The sequence below is a fragment of the Thermobia domestica genome, chromosome 11 (assembly GCF_964235325.1).
Source record: "Thermobia domestica chromosome 11, izTheDome1.hap1.1, whole genome shotgun sequence".
Classification (NCBI taxonomy): Eukaryota; Metazoa; Arthropoda; class Insecta; order Zygentoma; family Lepismatidae; genus Thermobia; species Thermobia domestica.
In genome coordinates, this window is record NC_137464.1 from 229,325,149 (window position 1) to 229,346,635 (window position 21,487).

The 21,487-nt window shown below is 35.0% G+C and overlaps 1 protein-coding gene across 1 annotated transcript in view; it reads right to left on the reverse strand.

The window, feature by feature from the left end:
• Positions 1 to 21,487, reverse strand: part of LOC145664789 (epsin-2-like) — a gene marked incomplete in the record, with an annotated part of 105,240 nt that overhangs the window by 35,013 nt on the left and 48,740 nt on the right. Inside the window, 3 exon segments of the mRNA XM_081731746.1 lie at positions 5,350 to 5,509; positions 14,830 to 14,989; positions 19,001 to 19,052. Of these exon segments, the coding sequence (XP_081587872.1) occupies positions 5,350 to 5,509; positions 14,830 to 14,989; positions 19,001 to 19,052 (372 nt within the window).

Sequence of the window (21,487 nt, forward strand, 5' to 3'; positions counted from 1 at the left end):
TAATTCTTTATTGGGCAGTGTTGCTCTCAAGCAACATCACATTCTATTGCGTTATCCGCACGAATTATAACATCAGTGATCATTTAATTGGCATTACTGCTTTCATACACTATTCATATACATGATTTGCGGGTCGTTTCTTTAGATACTTCTAATCTTCGTCAACAGGAGACAGTCAAATTTAATATTGTAGAAGCTTTATCTCCTACGTTCCGCTAAAGTTTTTTTTTTTAATTAATTAATTAATTAATTAATTTGTGGTTTCTTGCTATGTACGAAAATATTTCAACGAAACTGTTGGTAATTTCTGAGAGTATTCTTATGATATTTTACTATAATAGGGTAATGCTGCTCAGCAGCTACACATAAGACCTATTTTATGGCAATGTTGCTTTGAAATAAACACCCTGTATTTTGAAACCAAAGTACAAAATACTTTAAAAATTACGAAATTATGCTCAGGAAGACATGGTTCAACCATAAAAGCAAACTAAATATTTTAATAATGGTGCTATCAATGCTTGCTCATTAAAGGGTTAACTCCCACATTAAATATATATATCTTTTATTATTAATTAATTAATTAATTAATTAATCAATTAATTAATTAATTAATTAATAATAATAATAATAATAATAATAAATAAATAAATCTTATTGAAAATGTCGTTATGTTTACTTATTTATTTCCGTCTCTGGTAAAACCTCGTTAAAATAAAATCTTTAATATCCTTCGCTTTTAGTTATTAGGTTAAAGTTGACATACGATAAATGCACGTAATGCATAATGATGTAAGTAAAATTAAGTGAAAACGTGGGAACCACAAGAAAAGCACACGACTGTGTTAACTCTACCGTCATACACTCACATGGTTCGAAACTCAACCAGAAACTCTCAGTATCAAAGGTGAGCGGTAGATCACTGATGTACCAATCCCCCCCCCTCCCTCTCTCTCTCTCTCTCTCTCTCCAAGAGGTCTCGTGTAAGTAAGTAAAAAAACACAATTATTAGCACTCATTTGTTAATCTGGATTTTGATTTTTAACAAGTCTAGTTGAATTTAAGATACAGATGATGTCTGATGAACAAGTACAAACAAGTTTCGGGTTAACATTCTCACATTACAAGTAATACACTTCATTTTTCTACTGTGTTAGCAATTACTAACAAGTATTATAAAGTCATGCCAGCAACTATATATGGCACAGTGATGAACGCACATTTAGTCTTACCATATCCCAGCAATTGAAAAAGATGTCGAAACTCTGAAGAGTCTAGTTTTAATAAACAAGAAAAAGAAAGAAAAAATATTTTTAAGAAAGTAAATTTATCACGTTTCTAATATACCACCATTATCCCTAATTTATGGAGATAACATGGAAAGTTACGTCAAAATTTACTCCACTCAGTAATATCTCACCCTAAAATCCGTCAACTTCCACAAAGAATATATACAGCGTCATTTGTGAGGCTTTACTTTATAAAACTTGTAACATCTATATTAGGTCTGTATAGCGGCGTATGTTTTATTTTTTCCTTCCATCTTTCATGTGTTCAGTTTAACTTATAAACATTTTGTGTCTGATGACGGTAAAGATAATTTGCCGAAACTGTAACGCTATTACTTATTAGTAGAGACACGATTTTATGGTAAATAAAAATACGTAATTTCGTTATAAAAATATAACGTAAAGCGGGATAAAATCGGTGAATAAAAATTCAATGTAAGAACACTATTTTCCTTGGCAATTACAACTAGTTAGCTTTTATTTCACCCTAATTTCCACTCATCAATCATGACATGGCCTCATGCATGACTATATTAAACAATATTTGAGTTTTTAACAAATAACACTCCACATTGAATAAAAGTATCATTTAAAGAATAAAAAACATGCACACGGAGAACATTAATAGAAAAATAATGACTAGTGTTTACAGCAAATGACACACTAGCATTGTTTCAGTATTTTCTGTGTTAAATTTGTTCTTTTGTCGTTAACACAAAACAACCACTTCTTTTTGTGAATTTCGCTTTCATTGTGCTTCACACACGAATCGCGTCGTTTCCAGTGTAGTCTAATATTACAAAATTTACACATAATTAGTTTTTGACGTGCATCAAAAACGTAGTAACATGATATTTAAATTCTTGTGCTCTATCGAAACATGTGATTTTTCGTCATTGTACCGGTTGCTTTGCCGTTCAGAATTACACGAGGCAAATCTGGAACCACATTCGTTGCAGCCTAGTAGTTTGCCTGTAGCCCAGAAAACAGACGAACTGAGGGAGAGTTGGCGCCAGATATCCGTCAGTCCCGTATTTCATTGTGGTAAACAAATGACGAACTAATAACGTTTACTCACGGTGAAGTATGCAGAAGGAAGAAATAATGGTAATGAATAAATCGTAAAAGCGTCGAAAACTTGTCACTTTTGCGTAAATTTCGTGTAATATCGAGACTTGTTGCAAATTTCGCTAATTCGATATTTTGCATTTAATCGCGAGTGTTTTATGGCCTAACAAATAGTGAAAAAAAATATAGTTTAGGTACACAACATTTTCATACAAAACTGATACAATTCGCGTTTTCGCGTGTCACCAAAAATCGTGTCTCTACTTATTAGATAATATAAGCTTCAGTCAGAATTTGTCTTTTATTGTATACAAGAAGTTTCAAAGCTAAAATGACCGGTATTCAAAACATTTTGCATGAATCCGTCACAAAAATACATACACACGTTTGTCAAAAATGTCCTCTCTTTAATTTCTAGATTAAATAACAATTTCAGATATTAGAAAATTAATTATGTTAAATAAATGAAGTATCTTCAACTTAAACCTCCTTTCTGTAGTTGGATGTTCTATGTATACCGTGAATAAACTGTACTTTTCATGAAATTAATATCACTTTGTTTTTAATCCTGATACTTCGATGCATGTTCATTCAGGATTTTAAATTTATTTTCACTCATATCTTATTGAATCATTTTATACTCCTTATGATCGCTGATTTTTTTTTTTTTTTAATTTGGTGCCAAAATTGCAAAAGGAAAAGTTAATAAAAATGCTGAAGTCAGATTCGAACGAAGCAAAATAATACAAAAAAATATTTCGATATATCTAACAGTTTTTGTGTGTGAATGTCTACAGCTTTTAACATTAAGAGCTCTTCTGAATTGGAGCTTACACAAAATAACTACCGTATTTTTAAATTTTTGAAATACTCATATAAATATCTGCAGTTTATTAACGGATAGCTGGCCTGAAACGAATAGGCCAAGTCGCTAATAGCTCGACTACTTACAGCAACAGTGACGCAAGAAGAATCTTAGGTTCGAATCCCTGCCAATTAAATGTTCAGATATTTATGTAATTACGTTATACGAATTACATCCGTTTACTTGGAGTTTAATATTCTTTTCAATCACCAACATTTTATTAAATAGGATCTACGGTTTAATTGATAATTCGTGACTTTCGAAATCTTCAAGTTAAAGTAATATCCTGCTAGAAAGTTCACATCACTGGCCGGAATGATGGGTTACATGTCAAGTTCGAAATCACTATCGACCAAATAATAGTACAATGTCACATTTGAAACGGAACAAACCCAATAATTATTGAAGTCGTCAATTACGAATCAATCTATGTTATTGCTATACGAAGCTTTGATTATGGGAGTATTTTAATTAAAATAAATAAATAGATCTTCATTACAATCTTACCAAATCTAACTTTTTCAACAATAAAATAATAATGCGACATTTAATGTCTCAGAATATCAACAACACAACGCTCTTTTGCCTAGCCTTGGAGTATTCATATTTGTTGGAAGTTTCAAATAGACAGTTCTGTGTTCCAAGTACTAAAATAAACTCCGTAAATTACGCCACACCAATTCGGACTATAACCCACCACTCATACAGGACATGTTCAATTGGATGAGCATGTTAATCGCCTCGCTTCTCAGCGCATTTATTTCTGATTTTTGAGGCCAAAGTCTCCTACTCTATTCATTTAGATATCAAATTATCACATAATGCTTGGTCAATATCGAAAAATTTATGACCACACGTGAAATCAAACTCGGAACTACATACACTAATGGCACGCATCTAACAACTCACGTTACGCGGAGGAGCATGCATTACAATATTTTGTTTCTCTTTTATAAAAATACCTTCACTTCAAGCAGGAACACTAATACTACTTAAACTGACGGGAGAAAAGCGGGAAATGTACTGTAATTGCTGGCATAAAAGACGCACACCACATTTTCTGTATAACACTGCTTAACTAAATCACATGCATGTCTGGAAACATCCTGAAATTTCCAGAGAAAAGCATACATACTACAAACGGTAAATAAACTATGATACATATTACAGTATTGCGAGTGGTGATAATGTTTAGAAAGAAATGCAAGCAAAAGTACTAAAAAAAAAAAAAAAAAAAAAAAAAAAAAAGTCTAAGTAGCGTTTTTTAGAAGATCCTTCTTTCATCTTCAGCTTAGACCCAATTCGAAGAGGATTTAAAATATGGGGCAGAAATGTGGATAGGTTAAAGAAAAGAAAAAAAAAAGTTAAAAGGATTTTAAAAGTATGAAGCGCAAGTAATGAACACATGCAAATGGTCACTCACTAGTCATTGTTCACTGTTGGAGAAAGACAAAGAAAAAAAAAATCTTTTCTATTTCAAATTTCTTTCTTTCTTCGCTCTTTCTCAGTTTTTTAAAAGAGAGAGAAAAGAAGAAAATCAAAATGATCCCTCTCTCTCTCTCTCGATAACAGTGCCGAGTGAGCGACCATTTGCATGTATTAATTTTTGACGTAAGACTTGTGCTTCAGACTTTTTAATTCCATTTAACAATTATTCTTTACCTATTAACATTTCTCCGACATGTTTTAAATCCTTTTTAAATTGGATCTAAGCTGAATATGGAAGAAGGATCTTGCGAAAGCGCTACTTAGACTTAGAAGACACTTTTGTTTTTTTGTGGTGAGTACCATACCTTTTGTTTGCATTTCTTTCCAGACTATGAGACATTTGCTGAGTCAGTGAACTATACATAGATGGAATGCTGTTGCACACCGTAAGGAAATAAGGAAGATATCAAACACAGAATCATGAACACTTATTGAAATTAAAATAATCAAAATCTCGCGACATATATCGCGTATAAAACACATTCCATAAAGAAAAAAAAAAGTGCATCTTATACGCCAGCAAATACGGTAATTTTACTAAGCTACAATTGATACACTTTACAAGAACGATCTTTTTCATTACGTCGTATACACTAATGATATCGATATTAACTGACTACTTAAAATTCTATTCCTCACCTGTGATCTTGATTGCACTGGTTGAGGCGATGGCTGGGGAAGACCCCAAGGATCGACATTAGACACTGGTGCCGGCTGAGGTGATGGGGTTGAATTACCCAAACTAACATCCAAGAGATCGAGCATATGACTCTGCTTCTCCGGACCCTTAGTTTGAAGTCTAAAAGAAGAAAAAAACCAGAAGTCAATACAGAATATATGGAGTTAATAAAATATAGAGAAATTTATCAAGCTGAACAATCTACTCCACAAAAGTGACCATTTAAACATGATTATGTTAGGGATAGTAAAATCAGCAGTTTATATTGTACTATTAAACCCGTCCTAATTGGCTATTGCTCACACCACACAAAATGTCTCCAACTAAAACAATATATATTTTTGGATTCACAAAAACATGATCCACTTAATCCTGATGTCCTGTTAAATTATGACAAACTTAGTGTATTTTACTGTACATTATTACTAGCAATCAATATATTGGTAACTAAAGCTCTATCCACGTTCTGAAAATAATATTAAAATCTGAGCGAGAGCAGCAGACACTGACACTGCCAAAAGAATAAAAGACATTTTCTAAAATAAAAGGTGTTCAAATTTGTAATAAATATATAGAAATACAACTTCGTGTTGAAATAATACTATTCAACCATGAAAACTGTAAATAAATAAGTAAATAAAACAGCACAGATCTACTTATCCTAAAATATAGGCATATGGCTTTACGAATTACGGTTTCTCCAAAGGGTAACGAACTATACATTTCTCTACTTAAGAGAGCAAGTCAGATCAGTAAATTCTAAATGGCCTAAATAAACTACTTAATATATTTTCAGATTCTCGGTGGGAGCTCATGTGGTCCGGATACCACGTTTCCAGCGTTTTGGAACTTAGCGCTCCTTTTCGGAGTAGCGACTATTATGATACGTGGCCTAAAGCTTAGCTCGAAATTCGAACCACATAGGCGAGAACACTAACCATTTAGTCACAAGCGAGAGCGGCGAGAGAGAGATCTGATTGGACAATAGTGTTTTATTCATAACGCAAAGACAGTATACATGCCGCAGGGACACATGGATTTTGAAACAGACCAATACCATTTTGATAAGTTCACACTGATGAAATAGTACAATTCTTCACAAATATCAATATTCTTAAGATATGTTATCTAAAATTAATGAACTCTAAAACTGAACTATACTGTGTGCAAGTTTTCCTGCAATCTGCTCATGCAATGCATTGTCTTGTTTCGGATAACTTATCTTTCTCGTATTTCTTTGTTTTCACAACAGCTGGCTAAAATGCCTTCGCTTGTTTGCATTTAGAACATTTTATAGTCGAAATTTTCGAAAAATATTTCTGAGGATAGTTGAGGCTCTTTCTGTAGATAAAAATGGAGTGCAAAGTGTTCATTTGTCTAGAACTTAAGGACTTAAAAGTGTTGCCAAATCTGTCAATATATATCATTACTTGAATGACGTTTATAATTAGATTTAGCAAAAACTACGTACTCGAACTCCACTTTTTCGTGAAGGAAATACTGATCCGATTATGATCCACCAACGCAAGCAGAAGATAATGGAAACGTTTATTAGCTCTTTCAGAATTTACAGCTATTTCTAGATTGAGGTCTGATACTTTGTTCAGTTTGGGAGAAAATGGATAATGTTTCATCAACTTTGCAAGTTCTGCAAAGACTAGTGTTGTAAATAGAAAAAAAACCGTTCGTATTTTTTCAGAAATGTACGTTTTTTTTAGAAAAAAAACATTGCCTCTCGTTTTTTTTCTAAATTTCGTTTTTTTTCAAATAGTCATTTCTAATGCATCTTACGTCTATTTAAGTATTAAATATTTTTATGTAGGTATAATCACCGTAAAATACAACATAAATTAAACGCTAGATACTGATACGCTACAAATATTTCACAATTTACATGAATGCCATACCTATTAACAATTCGGGTTTCAGCAGTTTTCATCAATATCAACTAAGAAATAAAAGTAGAAATGAAATTTTGTTTTTTCGTGAAAGCAGGCCTTTAATAAGTACGAAAATAATGTCACGAACAGTATAAAATTCAAATAACTTGTCTAAAGGTAAAAACTAATACTAATTTGCCTAATAGTATTTTTCTAAATGTCATATATAAATAACTTGTGGACTAGATATATATGATATGCAGAGCCGGCTCTACCATATATGCAACACGTGCATTTGCGTGGAGCGGCAAGTTTGGATGATCCGGTAAAATCTGTCATAAGTATATTATTTAAATTAAATATTTTTTGTTGGAAACAGACTTCATGATGATGGTAGTTACATTTACTAAGCTGACCTTCTATTTGAATACTACATTTATAAATTACGTTTAGGTTGCATTAGTTTAAGGCCACATGGACAACGCTAAAGCAAATGGTCGAATAAATCCGAGCACAAATTGCTTGATTGTTGCCAAGTGCAAGAATTCAGTTCTCGAATAGTAGTGAATATCTGTTCCATTTAGTAAGTTATCACAGTTTTGATATGAAAGTAGTCTTGTTTTTGTCAGAAACAAGTTCCTTATCATTGAAGATAGAAACAAGTTTTTTTTTTTAAAAAATGTTAACAGATATTGAAGGGAAATCAAAAAATAAAGATAAAAGAGCTAGTTGCACTGGAATTGCAAACTGATACATTGAGATTAAAGCTCGATAGTGAATTCTATAAAAAGGATTACCATTTTTCCTCTGCAGGTGTGTTTGCTTTATCTTTCACTAACGTAATCGATTAATATATACGACGGGACGGGATTGCATTTTTAGTAAGTATCTGAGTGCAACTGCACTTACCCTCACCTTTGTTGTTCATGCTGGAGTAGCATACTTAAAATCATGACTTTTAAGGTTTGTTCTTTCTGGAGAAAGGGGGAGGCGGCAAATTATGCCATTGCATGGGGCGACAAATTGACTAGGACCGGTCCTGATGACATGTATATATAAGACATGAATATAGGATGACACAATTTGAAGTAATGCAGGGTGTTTCAAAATTAACATTTGGGTTTTGAAACTTTGTAGTATCTATTACAATTAACTTACAATTATAAATATTATATCAAATGAAAGAGCAACTCAAACAGTTTTGTACGCACACATATACATGCATTGTTTCTTCTGTCTGCCGTTAGAAAGAGCAAGCAGCAAAGATGTAGATTAGAGAGCAGAAAGTTTTTTGTGTTTTAATAAAGATTGAATCTGTACAGTGCAACGGTCTGTGTGAAGAATATTAAGGAGACGCTTGCAACAACGTCCTTATCGTTTGCAGTTGCTACAGGTCTAAAGCCTACAGACTACAGTTTACGTGCCAATTTCGCAAGTGAAATATTGCTGCATTACAATGAAGATTTTCTGGATCGTGTCGTCTTCAGTGATAAATCGACATTTCACCTAAGAGCTAATGTGAACACTCATAATGTTTGTATCTGGCCGTCAGCAAATCCTCAGGAGATGGTACACTTGAAACGAGACTTTCCTAAATTGAACGTGTTTTGTGCCATATGGCGGAAAGTTTATGGGCCTTTCTCGCCTATCGACTAGATGTGTGCCCTGTGACAAATGAATCTCACACTGAACACTTGTAGCAAATACTATTTGAGGTGCTCTTTTACTTGATGCATTGCTTATAATTGTACGTAAAATGTAATAAGTACTACGAAGACTTAAAACCCCAAAATTCATTTTGAAACACCCTGCATTTCTCACCAACAGTGTTGGAACTAAGATGTAAAAAGGAGAGAAAATTTTCCTTATAAAGTTATTGTTTACAACAACTATATTATTGTTAGTCGAGACTATAACTACAACAACAACACGAGTTAGTAGTAAAAGAGTAATCAAATGTATACTCGGTGGCCCAGGTAGCCCTATAGTTTATCATATTATTTTTTTCTTCTGGTGTCGAATTTCCTTCTCAAATTTCATCCCAGTCAAAAATTCGAGAATTTTCTAATTTCTAATTTCCTTTACTTCTTTTTTCCCCTGTAGCTTCCTTCGTTGTAGAAAGACCTCCTTATACTTGCCAGGTAGATACCTCGGATGGATATCTAACTGTTGACATCAATTGAACGGGCCTGCGCGCAGTGTTGCCAATTAGGGAAATTAAAATTTTCCTAAATTTGGGGGAAAAATAGAAATTTGTTTATAAATCCGTACCTATACGTCTGAGTGCAAGTCAACTTACGCCAATCGAACAGTTGTCCTTACTTAACAAACGCAAGTACAGACCGTTACAATGGGGTAATTAGGGAACGCGCGAAAAATTCGTATTTAGGTTTTAACCCTTGATTTTTCTAGTTTTTCCCTACTTTTCTGTTTACAGTAATATATTTTTGGTAATTAGAAGTTTGGTTCCTTAAATATCGTCGTGTACCAATGTTTAATTTTAGATAGTTTGTGTCTGTCTGGTAGCAGTGTTACCAGCTACAGAAAATTTTAATTCCAGATTTTAGGGGGAAATTTTGGGAAAATTATCTGTTTTGTCTCTATTATTCCCTCTTGTTGGCTATATCGGACCAAACGTACCAGTATCTGGAAGTCTCGTCTTTGCTCTACACAACGCATTATAGAAAGTTACAATAGGATAATTAGGGGAAGTATAGTAGACCTTGTTCTCTAATTGGGAAGATAACTGTGATTTTTTTAAAGGTAGAATGAGATATTTTTTTTATTGACATGCTTACTTTATTAGATATCGTCACAATACTTGTAGGATATATTAGAGAGATACCAAAGCTTATTTTAAGATAGTTTGTGTGTGCCTGATAGTAGTGTTGCCAGCTACAGAAAATTTTAATTCCAGATTTTAGGACAAATTTTGGAAAAAAATCCCTTTTTTATTTCTATTATGTCCTTCTTGTTGGCTACATTCAAACAAACGTACCAGTGTCTAACAGCCTCATCTTTAGCCTACACAGCGGACCATAAAAAGTTTCACTAGAATAATTAGGGAAAGTACAGTTGAGGTTTATAATAAACCATGTCCTGTAAGTGGTAAGAAAATGGTGAATTTCTGAGGTAGAATGAGATTTTTTTTTTTAAAAATCATGCTTACTTTGTTATATATCGCCATGATACTTGTAGGATATATTTTTGGAGTACTAAGGACTATTTTCAGATAGTTTTCGTCTGTCTGATGGCAGTGTTTCCAGCCAAAACAATTAATTCCCGCTTTTAGATAAAAAATTCGGAAAATTTCCCTTTTCCCCTCTATTATTACCCTCTTACTGGCTACATTGAAACAAACGTACCACTACCTGAAAGCTTCCTCTTTGCCCTACAGAACGCACCATAAAAAGTTTCAATAGGATAATTAGAGAAGCTGTAGCCCCGGCATATTTGATTTTTGCTTGTGAGGTGTAAGAAGTGTCAAAATTTCATGTGTATGACAGAATTTTTTCTTTCCCTTTTTGGATGGAAGCAAGCGACTTCAGGATTTCACTGTACCTTGTCAACACACCAAAGATTTTTTTAGGCGACTTGAACCCATATAGCAGCAGTGGTACTAGATACAAAAAATTTTGAAATTCGGTTAGGGAATTTTTTGTAAATTTTCACCCCTACATTTCCCTCAATAATTTCCCACTCATTGGCAATACTGCAATGCAACTTACACCAAAAGATAGCCACATCCATTTTCTAAAAAACAAAGCCTTAACCATATCAATCGAATGAATAGTTTTTGAGCAATAAGTCACTAACTGGAAATGTAGGAAAACGCCAAAAATGACCTGGGGCCGAAAGGAATAATCACACAATTTTGCTAGTATATAGGTGCAAAGAAACAAAAGATTTGTAAGTTACGAGGGCTTCGACTCAAATTCTGTTGATTATTTCAATAATCTGCGACGTAAATCAATAAATAATAGTTGCCAGAAAAAAAACAGACATTTGAAAAAAAAACATGAAAAAGAACGATGTTTTTTATTGAAAAAAAACTTCACAGAAAAAAAACCGTTTTTTTACAACACTAGCAAAGACCCTTCACGGAAACGCACAACGTCCAAAGCTCTAAAACAGACTGGATTTTCTTTATCGCATTTTACGCTAGAAAAAAGTCTTTACATTTGTTACAAAAAAGAAGGTTTCCTTTTTCTGTAATACTTATACAAGATGATTCCCACTTCAGAACATTTTCTTTCATAAATCTATGCATAACATTTCGCAAAAATGTATTCAAAGAATTACATAAAAATTGGACAAGAAGAAAATAAACCAATATTATTCAGAAACCGTAAGAAAATGTCCCACTTTACTGGCAATAGCCTTTGAAGTAAAGGAAATTTTGCTGTAATAACTTGTCCTGTACAGCTTTTTGGAACACAACTTAGGCTAGGTGTACGGAGTCCACACTTACACTATCTCTATTCTTACCATTTCTATTAAAAACACAACACGATACAAAATATTAATAGTTCATTCTTTAACATTAATATTCTGGAACAATATAGAGCGCAGAATTTTAATGAAAACCTGATCTATACAGAATACTGAGTATACCCTGTCCATCTTGTAGGAACATAGAGAAACAAATCGTACGAATTTCATAAAAACGTTATTATGTGCCAAATCTGACTTAATTGCCATGACCCCGAGGCATAATCAATCCCATCAACGGCATTTATAAATGCACACAGTAAAGCCACTGTAGTCGTGTGGTAAAAATTCTGATATTACAAAACGGATACATATTATATCTTTCTTTTATTTCCCACTACCTGACATTTACATCCCATCCATTTGTTATTTTTGAGACACTTCATTACAGAGACTTATCAAACCCAACAACAGCATTTCACGAAGATTTCTGAAAAATGTGCCAATTTATATACGATAGTTTATACATAGATATTTTTCTCACGGTTCAGTTACATTATCTGCTGACCGCGCTGTTTTGTGTATTTCCACACTTCGCAACAGAAAAAGTTAACGATTGACATTTTTATTTGTTTAATTTCAGTTACCTTCTTCTTCTTCCATATGACTTCTAACGCTTGGTTTCTCATCTATATACACTATGTGATCAAAAGTATCCGCACACCCCCAAAAACATACGTTTTTCATAGTAGGTGCATTGTGCTGCCACCTACTGCCAGGTACTCATTATCAGCGACCTCAGTAGTCATTAGACATCGTGAGAAAGAAGAATGGGGCGCTCCGCGCAACTTACGGACTTCGCACGTGGTCAGGTGATTGGGTGTCACTTGTGTCAGAAGTCTGTACGCGAGATTTCCACACTCCTAAACATCCCTAGGTCCACTGTGTCTGATGTGATAGTGAAGTGGAAACGTGAAGGGACACGTACAGCACAAAAGCGTACAGGCCGACCTCGCCTCGAATGAAACCTCGCTTCAAATCATAATAAAATAAGAAATATACAGAATCAGTTAAATCAACTACATCACACACGGTAAGTATTACTTGAATTGCTCTTTTCATAATTGAATAAGCTTTGAAATGAGTAACTGCAACCCATAAAATATATAGCTCTGAGATAAGAGAATTTCTGTGACTTTCTCATAATCTCATAACTTTTTTTTTTTTTTTTTTTTTTTTTTTTTTTTTTTTTTGGACCGCTAGATTGATAGCTTGGAGTTTAGCGTCCCCTTTAGTACCAAGACCACATGGGACGTTGACCTACAGTTTAAGGTGCGATCCGGACCACTGTAATGCTTGTAAGTTTCTCGGCTCTCCCACCGGAAATCGAACTCGGGACATTGTGCTAACAAGACGCGCGCTAGCGATAGATCAGCGGCGAGGGATTTGATCGCTAGAGTGAAATCTAACAAGAAATACTAGCAACAGGTCACAAAAATTTCAAAATAATCCAATATTCATGACAAGAACGTGTTATGTACTACGGAATTTATCCAATTATTGAAGTGCTAACAGTTTGGGGGATTACAGGAAATTTTTCTGTAAATTCCGTCATATTTCCCTATCACTATATTCTAAAGCGTTGACACTCATACTCTTTGGAAGTGAATTCGTTTATGAAAAGAACGGTCTATAAATTATCTTCGTACGGTATTGAAAACAAGAGATGCTTTAATTGACTCTATATCTTCCTTAACCTTTTGTACTCTTAGGTCGATTGATTGATTGATTGATTTTTTGTGTTTAATGTCCCGTTCAGCAGCGAGGCTATATGAGACGTGGACCTACTGATTAACGTGGAATCCGAACCACATGAGCTCCCGCCGGGAATCGAACCCAGGTCTCCCACGCCTCTTAGGTCGATTGTGAGTAGACACTATTGTTGCATGGCTCGAACCAAGGACCATATTCTTTATTGGAGTTTGGAACCTGTCATCCATCCATTATAAACGAACATGTGTTGTTTAGAGGAAGTTCATCGCCTGTTAGATGTTATTCACACCCGATATCGACATCAGCTGATGACAGATTTTCAACAAGGAAATAATTAATTATCTTACGTCTGCTCTACTACAAGGAAGTCCTTGTATTTGTAAATGATATGTAATAAACACTGGTAGTAACTTCCTATTACCTTTTGCCTACCAAACAGTCTCACACGCGTTAACTGGAATTCAGTTTTGTTTAGATCAGATGCTTTCTCAATGTGTTTGTTTCTACTGGACTCTCATTGTCATGCACCTACGACGAATCAATGCTCGCTTCGACCATCGACCTGGTAAACATTGACACAATAAGGAAATATTGTTGATGAGTAGTAAGTACTTCGACTCTCGGAAGTCTCTCTCTTCCTGGTTTTGGTATATGTGATTCTGACGACGTTAGCAGCCTAGTAGGAAGTATAGCTGCTTTATGTTGTGTCATCGATATGTACTTTGGCTGTGTCAATTTGGGGAATTGAATGTGCATGTCATCGAGAGAGTGTCAGTACCATTGCTTCCTTCATGACGTCAGAGAGACAGTCGAGACAAATACACTTGAGAAAGCTCGATCTTGGTCATTTGGTCATTGCTCATTGGGACCTTCGTGACTTGGTCTTTCGTGACCGTACCGTCGGTCCGACATTCGATGCCTTGGTCGATTGTCGGACAAGTCATCATGGAGATCTTCAAGACGCCTCGATCTACAAGTCTACGCCTTCAACTTCATATTAGGGTGAGACTGTTCTAAATTTAAGTTGCAAATCCTAGCTCTACCATCCATTCCTTTAACGTTCTCATTGCTACCACACAATATTATTAGAACCATGTGTTTCATTTTAATCAAATTTGATATTGTTGGTAACCCGTACTGTTTCACTATGATTTACTCATGCAATTCATTGTCTTATCTCGGATGATTTTTTCACAACAGCTGGTTAGAATGCCTGCGTTGGTTTGCATTTAGAACATTTTACATTCGTAAAATATTTTTGTCTAGAATTTAAAGGGCTTAAAAATATTGCCAAGCCAGTCTATGTATCATTACTTAAAAGACTTTTATAAGCAGGTTTAACAAAAAACTACGTACTTGAACTCCTCTTCACTTTGCGAAAGCGCCAACTGCAAGCGCACGTCATCGCTTCTTCTCCTTTGTTCTTCCTGTTCGGCCTCTTCCCTTGACATCGCTAACGCAAGCTGCAGCTGAAGCTCCTCTTCCCCTACAGTCTGTGGACGGGCTGATTCCAACTCTGAGCAGGAATAAAAATCTAAGTACAGATAAGACATATTATAGCCAACCTTCCGCCAAAATTACTTCAGGAGCAAAGATAAGTAGAAAAGAGAAAAAAAGCCACTAGAACAACACAACTAATTAGATGAAAATGTTAGTAAAGATTCACATAGAAGAAACGCTTCATGCAGAAAACATTTATATATTTGGCTGTTCACTGAATTTTGCAACTTATTTTTACGTATTTCAAAACATTTCAATAAATAAATAATAATAATAATACTAAACTTCGGAACGTAAATTTAATTTCTACAAATTGCTATCTGTATTTCGGAGGCATAATACTTGACCTCCACAAGTCAATATCTGTGTAATGAAGCCCAAACTGAACTAAACAAGTAAAGATCTTTATGATTCACTTAAGGTTGTTGTTGTTTTTTTTTTTTTTTTTTTTTTTTTTTTTTTTTTTTTTTTTTTTTTTTTTTTTGTCAATACTTCATTTGGGCTTTGTGTGCAACATTTTTCAAATTTCGCCCAGTGTTAAGAGGTCATAAAACGGAAAAATTCTTGCACAGTAGTCCCGCTGAAAAAAAAAAAAGTCCGACCCCCACCCCCTAAATAGAAGTTTTAATTGGGAAGCTTTAAGTCCCTAAAAAGGTAGGTATTTTACCACTACAAACGACCATAGAGTCAGATGTACACTCATGTCCAAAATGATTGTCACATATCTATAACTGTCTTCTTGTAAGAATATAATTTGATAATGATTTTCCAGGGTACTTTTAATACTGATACTATGTGTATAATCGGAAATGTGTATTTGAGGTAAATTTCATAGGAAAAGAATTATAAACACGCAGCTTTCAATCGCGCCCTATTTCCTTGCATATGTAGTGATTTTATTTTCAACGAACTAAAGAGTTCATTACTGAATTCTCTATGGCTATGTGTCTGTCTGTTATTTGCGATTTTTTCAATTTTGGATCCTGCATTCGACAGAGCATCAAAAACTATCAGAGAAAGTGAATAAATTTTTCGCGTCACTCTTACCGTTCCCGTGATATTGGCCAAAAGATCGTTCCGATTTCCGGATATTTAAGGAGCCAAATCTCGAGAACCGTAAGTCACACAGAGATCATATTGGTGTTGATCAATACCTAAGAGGATGGTGAACATCTTGGTACCGATTAGTAACCGGTGACTACTGATTAACTGTCTACTGTCCAACTCATCACAGTTCCCCAGATATTGGCCAAAACAGTTCCAATTTTTAGACATTTAAGCAGCCATATCTTGAGAACTGTAAGCCATAGAGAAATGATATTTTGATAATTTTTGAGAGAAAGAGAAGAAGGTGCGGACAAAAAGTTTTACTTTTACATCTAGGAATAATGGCAGTTATCCTTTCCACTCCATTTCTCCATTCTTTTTTAAGTTCGTCCTGGCAATGCTCTTGGAGCATTCTCAACTGGTTTCATATGGAATCAATGAGTGAAAGTAAGTAAACTTGATCTACGTAAATAAAATACAACAAAATTACTGAGCATTTACTTTTTTTTTCAGTTTAAACTGCGAAAATTAAAATATGCAGAAGTCCCATCCTCAAACAATTTTTAACATTTTTTGATTATTTCTTCATTAATGTAAAACAACAAATAGCTGCCCCCCCCCCCTCCCTCATACAAATACACACACCTTGTACCATTTTGTTCTTTCCAACTGAGTTTTAGAAATATGAAATTATGTTTTCGGCTTTTGGGCATGTTTTTGGTAATTGAGATAATTGTGTTGTGTGCCGTAATTTTTAAACACTAACCATTGTTGAGGAACAGTGCCGAAAATCTGTCCCATATATTACAGATGGAATATATGTATTCTATATCTGTCAAAACTCCTATAAGCTAATTCAACGTTTTGTTCCATAATGTTGATCGAGTTCAAAACCTATTTCGAACTGTTATAGACGATTTTACGTTTATATTTAAATTTGAATAAAAGTGAACAGTATTATCATATTCAATGTTTAACACAAAATACGAAAATATCAAAAATGGTACATTCGACGAAGAGAGTGTCCTAATTTTTTATTTCATCAACCGTATCGTCCATAAATCTGAAGATGGAGAAAGCTCGTATTAATTTTAATAGACATGAAAATTCAAATGGATCTCCATGCGTGATTAGAACTAACCTCTTACGTACGATTTCAGTGTGGATTCTCTGTAAATACATTTATATTCATGACAGACTTGACTCCATAAGACAGTTTGTTTCTCAGTTGACAACGTTAAAATGAGTCGTAAGTTTGTACAAATCAAGTCGAAACCGAACTCTGACCAATAAAAGTTACGAAGGTTTAAGTCCTGTTTAGTCTTCCAATTTTTATACTAAGGTCAATTTAAAAGAAACTAGAATTTTCCCAATAATGTCGGTTCTACCCATGTTAGCAACTTTATTTTAACTAACAGTTACTAACTATAGCTTTTCAATTACAGTATTTTGCAAGTGCTTCGAAGTTAAATTGTAAAATTCAATATACAGCCTTAAACACAGTGTCACATCTTTCGATCTATCTACAATTCGATGCATGGATTCGTACACGGAAGTATTAATGAGCTCTGTTTGAAGTGCATGTTACAACTACTATTCAAGACATTTTAGGAGTCTACCAGCAATCAGAAATGCAATTTCCTGGCCTCTTCTTGGTGTAAGAATTAGATTTTAATCTTTATGTTCTTTCCTTGGTTTAAGTTTTAATTATTTAGGATAACAAATTCAAAAGCGCCCGAACGTAAACTCCCAAGTAAACTGTAGTTGTTATTGGGATATTGCTATTGGATCCAACCTATTTGGAAAATATGTTTCTGTGACAGATTTAGATTAACTTGAAGTAATCGATCTTGCTTTAGGTTCTACACAGAGAAAACAGGGTAGTTCACATCTAAAATACCTCGGACAAAAACAGTAGTCGCACTTTGAATGGCATTAATTTTCTGCCCGTTGAATAGAATATATTCCTTGGAAAAACTGAGCTGAAGTCTTTTAACTGCCATTCAGATTTCATGTGAAATTTTATACAACTATGAAAAGAAAAAGTGACAATACGTTTTTATTATTATTATTATTATTATTATTATTATTATTATTATTATCTCTAGTTTTACATTTAACGAATTTCTCGAAATCACTTTACAACTTTAAATTTACATTTGGGCAAATATTCTACGCCAATAGACACTTTGCATTTTTAGTAGGTACGAAACAGTTTGTTACAGTTTAGCGCGACGTACCGCACATTTTAAAATTGTCTGCGAAAATTTGACGTTTAACATGTTAACTATGTGATGCACAAAAGCAAACTGAGTTCCTTTAGAATGTATTAATAAGATTACCCTTCAAGTAGTTTACATTATAACACTGTTTCTATTTTAATTTCGGGGTCGTGGTGCTCAGTGGTATAGCGTTCATCTCTGATGCATGGGAACCTTGATTCGATCTCAGCTCGCGTCAAGTGAACTTTGTAGTGGACAAACACCATGTGCGTGGATTTTATCGGTTTTCTCCCGTTTCCTCCCACTTTCTTCAGTCCACCATTTTCATTCATTTCTCATCATCATCGTCTTCGCTTAGCCGGCATAACCGTGAGATGTAAACCTTAAAGATTTCATTTTTATTTTAATTTCTGCATCTTTCAAATGCTCAAACAAATCTTACACAAAATAATGATCATTCTATAATGACACTATGCGCACTACAAGCAGACCAAATACAATTAGAATCTAGCTAAAAGTCAAACCGCATATGGTTAGGAGTTAGTAAGAAAGAAGCTCTATACAAGTTCATGCATACAAAATCTCAGACGTAATTAATGCCTTCTCAAAAAATGGAAAACAATTTATTTATTATTTTTTTAAATTTTTTTTGTAACGCACAACAATTATCTACTAATTCAAGCAGAGTGAGTCTAGTATCGCTTTACAGTTCAACCTCTGAACACACACTGTCAAAAACAATTGACTTTCGTACTAACCTCTTGACGTATTTTCTCCACTTTCACAAGAAGTAGACCACTGTCCCTGAAACTAAACACAAAAATAATTATTAAAGTTTAATTAATTACATTTTTCTTTCAATGAAATCATTATAAAGCGTGATAATTAGTAACTCATACAATACTACTGACAAAAAAGAAAAAAAAAAGTTTATCAATACTAGATGATTCTTATTATTTCTCTCACAACTGTAATTATTACAACTACCATGGTTGTACAGGAAATGTTCCTACCTATACCTTATTATCAATATACGCTTCTGCAATCACTGGCAGGTTACTTGCCATGAACATAACACGCTCCAAGAACCTTTTTCACTGCAATATCGTCTGTTAATTGTAGTAGCTTTTTCCCGTCCTTCTATTTTCATGTAGCACAACTATACAGGGTGGTCCGGAAGCGGGTGGTCCTCCCTTTAGTTTTAACAGTAAAGTGTTAGTTATAGTGGAATGTCTGTACAGTTACCTTGAAGTCTTAAGAGTCTTAAGAGTCATAAATATCAGTATGATATGTCGTAACATAGCTGAAATCTGTCGACCGCCTCGGGGAAGGTCTTAAACACTGCCCATAGCAAATGCACGTTTTTCCCACCCCAACATTGTTGTTTTTCTTGGTGGATTAATACCAAAGCGGTCTGTAAATTTCGTTTTAACATTTTCCATGGTGTCACCTGTGTAACGCCTTTCGTCAAGCTAAACCGTAACAACTAATCTTTGTTCAATGCTATATGGACTTTGATCACACATTGTTGATTACTCCAACTTCACTGCAAATAACTGTTACCAAGAAGAAAACAGCAGAACACAAATGAATATGGATAGTAATGTTGCCAGACGCAATGTTACCAAACGAATGTGGGTGAAACCTAAAACCGTCGGAAAATACCAATTAGGGCCCACTTCCGGACCACGCTGTAGAACGTTGTCCACAATATATATATATAATTATTACAAAAAAAAAAAAAAAAAAAAAAATTCACGCATTTAACAGCTGTTACGTCTCGATACATTGCTTGATTACAATACGGTTTTTACTTAATAACTGTATCAGCTGGATACGATCTATGGAACTATGAAGGTAAAAATGAAGAAGTTCATTTTGGACTTTCCGCCACTCATTATACAAGCTCAGCAATAGTAAAACGGTGCACAGACGTAGGTATAACCGTCAGCAAAGTTGGTGTGGGCCTCACCATCCGACGATGTACCCAACAGGCCCCTGCGGCATGAGGTCGGCTGGAAACTGAGAACACGGCTCCAGCCTGCTCGAACCTCTAAAACAGTGTGAGTCATTAAGAAAGCAGTGAAACAGGACAATCAGCAATACAGAGAAGTTTGGGCATACGACATGGTGTCTCAAAAAGCACAGTTTCCAACATCATCCGGGAGAGCTTTGCATTCAAAGCGCAAGCACCGCCTCACAGGCCACCACCTCCATGAGAGGTTTCCAGAAGCCAGGAAAATGTACGAAACATACCTCACAGGGAACAAGTGCAAATGAGTGTTTACCCTGGATGAGAGGTGGCTTTACCTAGATGAGAGCAAAAGAGTTCTATCCATTTTCTACCGTCAAACTGACCATAAGAGCCGTTCTGACTGTGCTGCAAAGGAAAGAAAACTTTTTCCGAGGGATTTCTGGTGGTAACATATTACAGTTGGGTAACCTGCCGTTCAACAAAGAGCATTCCACCATCAAAGTTAACATAGCTTACTTCCAGGAGAACCCTCTGTGGACAAACACACACCTTCCAACTGTACGGATCCACATAGAAAAAAATGAAATCTTTCAGTTTTACGTCCCACGGTTATGCCGGTTAGGCTAAAGGAGACGGTGATAATGAGAGATGAGTGAAATGGTGGAATGAAGAAAGTGGGAGGAAACGGGAGATCCCCGAGAAAACCCACGAGCACGGTGTTTGTCCACCACAAAGTTCACTTGGCGGGGGCTGGGATCGAACCCGGGACCCCAAGCACCAGAGGTGAACGCTCTACCACTGAGCCACCGCGCCCCCCAAGATCCACATAGAAAGGCGTCCAGCCATACGCATGATCGTCACAGTTATTGTACACAAGGAAAGTAGAAGAGGCGGATAATTCGAATGATCCTACTTTCGTCCATCCCTACGAAATCGCCTGGTGCCTCACCAATGGACTACTATGGGTCTGGATTCCTCAAACAAGCACATGCTGGATACCTTCCCAACCCCTAGCACAGTCTTTGGAAAGATGACAAAGCAGTATGACGAGATATTTCACTCTCATTCTATGCAGGAGCTTGCTACAGCGGAAACTATGCTGCTGGGAAATCTTTCGGTCCTGTGGTCATCACATCGAACACAATCGGTAGTAGAAAAAGGGAATTTATTAGCCAGGTAAGTGCTTCAAAGTACACTATTTTTATTATGGCCACCCTTCTTTAATAACTCATTTAGAATACGATCTCTTTCCAAATTTCTATTCCCTTTT